The sequence below is a fragment of the Lottia gigantea genome, assembly GCF_000327385.1.
Source record: "Lottia gigantea unplaced genomic scaffold LOTGIsca_4, whole genome shotgun sequence".
In the NCBI taxonomy this organism is placed as follows: domain Eukaryota; kingdom Metazoa; phylum Mollusca; class Gastropoda; family Lottiidae; genus Lottia; species Lottia gigantea.
The window spans coordinates 5,615,025-5,622,516 of record NW_008709379.1 but is presented as its reverse complement, the minus strand read 5'-3'; the positions used below and the strand labels follow the sequence as shown (position 1 = coordinate 5,622,516).

General features: G+C 32.9%; 1 protein-coding gene across 1 annotated transcript in view; it reads right to left on the bottom strand.

Moving 5' to 3' along the window:
- LOTGIDRAFT_228859 (hypothetical protein) overlaps positions 1-6,771 on the bottom strand; it is a gene marked incomplete at both ends in the record, with an annotated part of 46,484 nt that extends 39,713 nt beyond the window's left edge. The window contains 8 exons of the mRNA XM_009059890.1: positions 219-318; positions 1,433-1,635; positions 1,990-2,129; positions 2,734-2,816; positions 3,088-3,248; positions 3,544-3,711; positions 4,117-5,697; positions 6,733-6,771. Coding sequence (XP_009058138.1) covers positions 219-318; positions 1,433-1,635; positions 1,990-2,129; positions 2,734-2,816; positions 3,088-3,248; positions 3,544-3,711; positions 4,117-5,697; positions 6,733-6,771 — 2,475 coding nt within the window. The remainder of the gene's footprint in view (positions 1-218; positions 319-1,432; positions 1,636-1,989; positions 2,130-2,733; positions 2,817-3,087; positions 3,249-3,543; positions 3,712-4,116; positions 5,698-6,732) is intronic.
- Positions 6,772-7,492: the final 721 nt, after the last annotated feature.

Genomic DNA, 7,492 nt, shown 5'->3' with positions numbered 1-7,492 from the left:
TAATTTTGTCTTCAATAGAAATTTTGGGGCTAGGTTTTAAAGAAATATAATAACTCATAAAAACGAAAAAGCTGTCAGACAGTTTCATGAATGATAAAATGCCAAAAAGTTATTGACTTGTCCAGACTTATTTTTACTATTTAGTGCTCTCTTGCATATTGAGTTTCATTGGCTAGTTAAATAGTACAATATAAGTCTGTAAACTAGATGGTACATACCTCCTCACCATCAGAATCAACTAGTATCCAGGTAGCATCTTGATTTAAACTATCAGGGTTCACTGATAACTTCATATGACCCATAAACTCTTCTCTAGCTCTATGTATATATATAAACATTCACATTTAATCAAATTTGATGATGTTTTACTTCATTAGACCTCATTTCTTCAAAAGCATCTAGTTTGGATGACACAATAAACTGAGAACCCAACCTCGACAATTGGAATAAAAAAGATAGCTTGCCAGGCAAGGTAACATACGCCCACTGGCAGCTGTCAGAAATGATTTAACAGTCTTTAGTGACTACAGTATGAATTTTCTCATATTAAAGAAATTTTAATATTTTGCATTCATTGATATATGTATTTACTGCCAGTTATTTATGCTGAGAAATTCCACCAAATTTTAAAAAATCAATATCACACATCAAATTTCATTAAAATCAGTTGAAAACTGTAGTCTCTAATGTGTTCACAAACAAATTTGTATGCGTCTTCCTAAATCAACATTCCTAAAAAACGTTCATTAGAATTAGAACTTGACCAAGATCTCATGAATATAAATGATCACACCAAATTTCATTAAAATCAGTTGAAAACTGTAGACTCTATTGTGTTCACAAACAAATTTTGACGCGTTTTTCCAAAGTCAAGGGCAATAACTAAAAAAACGCTCATTGAAAGATCGTCAAATTCGAACTTGACCAAGATCTCATCAATATAATTGATCACACCAAATTTCATTAAAATCAGTTGATTTGTGTTCACAAGAAATGTTGACGAACCGACAAACCAACGGACCGACGGCAATATACGTCCACATTTCCATGTGGGCGTATAAAAAAGTAGACAAATGCTGCTCTCCAAAATTTCCCTTAAGGCACACTGCATGGTGTTGCTCGTCTTCATCAGAGTAAAACTACATTCATTTCATTTTTTCATTCCAAAACCTTTCCTTTATTATACTCACTGTGAAACACAGGATCATTTTCAAGATGGACTTAAAACAAAGTGTGACAAAGCAAAAGCAAAGCAATTTATATATATTCTATGTGTCTTGTAGGTTAGTTAAATAATATTTATATTCCACAAAAATTTGTTAATTTCATATAACCCTGACTTAAAATGTTGTCATTACAAAAACTGCTACAACCAATATCAGATTGAACAGTGAATTTTAGGCAACTATTTCTCCTTAGTCATTCTCCTTACCTTGGATGTAATAAAACAGTTGCTAAACAAACAACAACATGATCTAATAGAGGACTTCCAAATATTCCCTCGACCGTAGTTACTGGTGGTGGTATCTGTATCAATTTACTAGCCCACTGGCCTATACCACCAGGACATCTTAATATATGATTTAATATAAAACAATGATCTTCAAATGTAGCTAAACGTAACAAACTGCCAACCTGAAATTTTACAAATAGTTGTCGGAATCCCTGTTACAAACTGTATACTCAAAGCCTTGGATAACAGCTACATTTTAAAAATTGGTATATTGGTCACATAAAAACGTTCTTGGGAGAGGCTTGCGATAAGAGGCTTCCACAGAATTGCCGCATTTTGACTTCAGCCTCCACAGTCGTCCCCCCATTGAGTCAGTCTGCAAACTATTTGTACCACCAGTCTCGGAAGGCCGACTCCACCACTGCCACAAACATAATTCTATCAGATCGTAACCAGATACTATAATAAACTATCAATTTTTCTGTAAGACTTTCGGGTCTAATTTTTAACTTATAATATCATGAAAAAATAATCACCATGGTCTCAGTCCACTTCCTGATATTTTGTTTAAATTCTTCATCCCTACACGGTCTTCTATGAAATCCAAATAAAACTGATATACAATCCTTCAACCTATTAACTTGATGTAGATATTCTGATCTTTGTTTTAAATTCGCTGAAAACATTTTCAATTGATTGGGTTCATATTACGTATATTGGTATCATATATCCATTTCCTCTTAAAGTACTATATATACACAGTAACAAAACATATCTTATGAGAACTTAAAGAGAGAGACATGGGCAATAACTCTAAAATCCTTAATGTTGGAAATTCTAAACCAAAGTACTTTCTGTGTAGCTAACAAAGTAATTTCCTGTGTAACTTGTACGACAAAGTATTTTACCATGTAACTTGTACGACAAAGTATTTTACCATGTAACTTGTACAACAAAGTATTTTACTGTGTAACTTGTACAACAAAGTATTTTACCATGTAACTTGTACAACAAAGTATTTTACTGTGTAACTTGTACAACAAAGTATTTTACTGTGTAACTTGTACAACAAAGTATTTTACTGTGTAACTTGTACAACAAAGTATTTTACTGTGTAACTTGTACAACAAAGTATTTTACCATGTAACTTGTACAACAAAGTATTTTACCATGTAACTTGTACAACAAAGTATTTTACTGTGTAACTTGTACTAGCATAATCTGGTGAATGCAAACTGATGCCATGAAAAGTTGGTATGGTTAAAACACGATGACATTACCTTGCACTGGAGTATTTTTAGGTAGATCTCTAATAACAGGACATGATTGGTATAATGAATAAATATAGGATTCAACCTGTAGTCTAAAAAATATACATTAAACATTTTCAACTTAAAATCATATATCAATTATTCCCATACAGTTGTGTAAATCTTATTAACTGTCTTTATTCATCAGTCTGTAATATATATCATTGCATAACTTTTCAGCTTCCAAACTTCCTCGATCCTATAATATTATCTTAAGAATAAGAATGAGAATAAGACAAAAGTGAATGGATGGCAAATTATAATACATGACCACATTATGGGCATTTAAAAAGCATTCCCTATATGAATGCTATATTTATTTACCTAGATAACTGTGAAGAGTAGGCATACAGAGATATCTTATTGACAATATTATCTCTTGTATTATCCAATATCTCTTTCATTTTCTTTAAACTATCTCCATTTAGTTCACATTTCTCATACACATGTACTTTAGATACTTTGGCTTTATCTCCACATTGACCCTGAAATACAATACATACATTATACACTATATTAATTATCTCACACATTTGTCCAACTTTATATCTGAACATGTAACTGTGTTGAGCCAATTTGAAATGAGAATTAAAAACAAATATGATGTAGTCAGCTCTGCCAATTACTCACTGGCTATCTTTGACGACTTTCTCCTTTGGTATTTAACAATTGACAGACACACTACATATAATTTTACATTTAGGCACCTATAGTATGTGGAACTACAATGTGAAATGGGTTAGTAGGGGCTGTCCTTTTATCATGATGTTTATACTATACCTGGGCTGTTATTGACTGTGGTTGTATTAACCACATTTCTTCTTGTAACTGACTATATTTATGTTGCAATAACTTAATCTCTTCTTCAGCATTCAATAAATTCTTCCTAGCTCGGAAATAGTTCCACAATATCTCATGAAATTCATGGTTCTCTTTCTTTCCTTCAGACTAAAATAGAAAATGTGTCGATAAATTACATCCAGAGTATAATTTTAGAAGATTAAGGAATATGACCAAAAAGAGAAACTAGGTCGATGTTTTATATAGACTTAGAGAAAGGTTTAAGATTTGAGTTAAAATAACTGCAAATATGTCTGGTCTTGACTTTCTTTTATGTAAAGCTCGATTGGTGTTCGGCTGTATTGAGATGGATCTCAATGAAAGTATTCACCTAGCAATAGAGCAATAGATAAGCTTATTAATTATGTGAAAATTGGTGTTAAGAGACATTATTGAAATATATTAGAATTGTTTAAATTACTGTGATTTGTTTAGATCTACTGATGAACAGTCAGTGTCAATTTGGATTTCCACCATCGAGGATTCAAAAAATAAAATGAATTTCATACTTACAACAATGAACTGATCTATAAATGCTGTACTCTGAACTAACTGAGGATTATAATATAACAACTGTAACTGTTCAAATGTCATGGGTTTAAATCTATCACATATAGCTTCTTTAACTATATGAACACGGCGGGTTTGTTCACTAACTGGTTTTGATTGAACACTTGATTGTGGGAACATACATTGTTCATCTGGTAAAAATGATGTATAGTCTTCACTAGGTACATCCTCTAGTGAGACATGTTGAGGCTCTGTAAATATACTTTCACTTTCTATTTTGGGTTGATTGATAACCTCAAATTGACCAGTAAGGTCATCTGAATCAATTGAAGAATGAGCCATTTCATGAACTAAGCTTTCTAGTGGTTTCACAAGAGCAGTGTCAGTTTCTAAATGACTTGAAACATCCTCATTATACCTTTCAGATAATGATGTTATATTTTGATTACAATGTAGTTTGATTGCAGCAGAGATCTGTTCAGGACTTATGACAACCATGTTTTGATTTTCTGTCATTTGAGCGATGTTGACTTTCGGTGACGCAATGTTAGCAGAATCACTGATAGTGGCAACTGCAGGAACTAAATCACTATCTTCAACAGCTGTCACAGTTCTGTAACTAGTTTTAGTAATACCACTAACAATAGGTTCATCAGTAACAAGGAGACCACTAGCTTCATTTGTAATTTCACCAGTTATCACGATTGTATCGTTGGTAACAACAGTGTTAACACTATATTCTACAGCCTGAACACCAGAATCAGGGGCACTAGAATCAATAACAGTACTGGTACTTTCAGCAGTGCCGGTATTGTTTTCAAGGCCAGTAACTCTTAATTCAACATTTTCAGTGACTGTGCTCAATACATTGTCCTTTGTTGACATGCCATCTTCACAGAGATGACTTAAGTCTGGATAAATTGATTTTTCACTAGTATTGAGAACAGCTGCCTCTTCTGGTAATCTAAAAACATTACTCTCTGCTAAAGTCAAAGGATTGTAGTGGATTTCTTGATAATTTGATTCCCTGTCTGATGGTATTTCACCACTGAGAGTCACTTCAGAAAGGGCCTCAGATGTCTGTGGTGCTGTTACAAACCCTGACAGCTGGTCCACAGGTTCAACATCACATGTGTCTGAGTCTTGAACCAAGATTTCTTTATTAGAGAATATTTCATCTGGAATTTTAGTTTCTGGTACACTTTCTAATGTCTTCTCTTCACTACCATCCAATGGAACTACATTAGTATGTAAAGTAACTACACCATCACCTACAGCATTATCTGGAAATTCACTATGATCTTCAGGAACCGTAACAGCATCAGCAGACATTTCAATGGTACTTAATGGAACTAAGTTGGTGTCTTCATTTTGATTTGAGATAGGGCCTGCAGACTTTGTATCAAAACCAGGAGTATCTTCATATGAAAGCTCTTCTGCTTTATTTTCCAATTGCGATATTTCTTGTGTTTTATTAGAATTGATTAGACCCTCGACTGAATTCTTAGACAGTTCTTTTTTAATCTTTTCTTTCTCTTCATATTCTTTAACCTTTTTAACTTTGACCTTTGACTTTGTTTTAGCCTGAAAATACAATAAGCTAAGGGATTTAATAATTGTGATAAGAAATATTGGAGTGCACTTGAATGAGTGTATCTAGTTTCAATGACCTTCTTTCTATTATTTCAAATGCTTATGTTACATTGTATGTTTCAAAAGAGCCAAAAGTAAGACTATGTCTAAAAGAAAATAATATAAGTATAAACTTATCATATCAAAAACATCGTAAATTATACATGAAAATATTTGCTTGTAGTATCTATGTATCTACTATTTTAAAAGGGTTAATTTAAAAAGGAGAGTAGTAATTGTTATTTCAGCAGTTTGACATAGTTTTGGTGTTTGAAGCCTTTAGAATAAGTAAGAGAGGTATTTCTCTTTTATGGAACACATTGTGGGCTGTATTCTTATGTTGTTTCAATGACTTTTTAGCAATAAACCACTCTTATGTTTTATTTTGTCAGTCACTTGTTTTTCTTAAAATTATTGATCTTTGTCATTAGTTATAATGAAACATTATCTTAAAAGATAAATATAAAGAAAAGTTAATTATACCACCGGGTATCCATACAATGTGCTTTTCTGGACTTATCTATACATTGTACACGAAAATAGGTGAGGCATTTTGCAGCCGTTGTTAAGTTGATTACTCATGAAACATGGGTCAAGGTGACAGATTCATAAATAAAAATTAAAATCGAAACAAACCAATTTTAATTATTTTAAAAAATGTGAGGAAACATCGACCTACAAAAAGCGGAATGTCCCTTTATAGGTTAATGATTAGCATTAGTAGTACATATAGAAAAAATATATGGCCACCTATGCCTTATCAATATATGAACTATGTGTGATATAAAGTTTCATTTAAAATCTTATTCCTTCACATTTTATTTTTGCGACGTAAAAGCAATCACAGAAAGCTCTGTCTGTATTTAGAATGTATGTGCTTAAAATCAGCCACACAACACAATGACAACAACATGATGGCCTTAATCATCTAATGCTCTTTGCAAAACAATCAAGTATAAGTATGAAATCACGTTTTACCAGACCAACCTTGGACTGAGAAGATTCTGGTCTGACAGCTTCGGCCATTGTTTTTCTTCTTTCTATTTGTTATCATCATGTGACTTGCTTCATAAAAACAGCGCCTTCTATGAAAAGACGTCAGTCAGTTCGTTTTATCAACCCTAGCAGAGAGTATAGAATGATTATACTCTCTGACCCTAGTCTTTACGTCAGTTCGTTTTGAACTAGTAACTGGTAAAAGGCGTAACCATTCGGCAATTTTCGTAAAGAACAGCTAAGACCGAAGGTACTGTTTGATTCATAATAACTGAGGAAGGTGCGACAAAACTTTTCAGAGAGAAAAATTACATTAAATGAAGGATATTTCCATGAAATGAGATGAATAATAATTGAGCGCTTGAATGCACTACTAATTGTTTAACATAGGCCTACATGTTCTGAGTAGACTGTTAGAAATTCCAGGTTGAATGGTTTCAAGTTCTTATTTATACACCCAACAAAGATATTAGTATGAAACATCTGCCTCTTTTAATAGTTGTCAGAAAGAAAGACCCTGTTAATTGGAAATTTTCCACACCTCCGAAGATGCATTTGGGTTTTGCAGATCCGAGCTATCTAAATAAGTTTAAAGACTTCACACCTATGGAGATGCAGAATGTCCCCATTTAACAGGGCCTTTATTCTGTCACTAAACCAGATGAGATCCTGTTCTATCAGAGGCTTGAACAGAGACAGAAGTTCCGGCCTATTCAGATATCGGATCAAGTTAGCAAAATCCACATTGAGT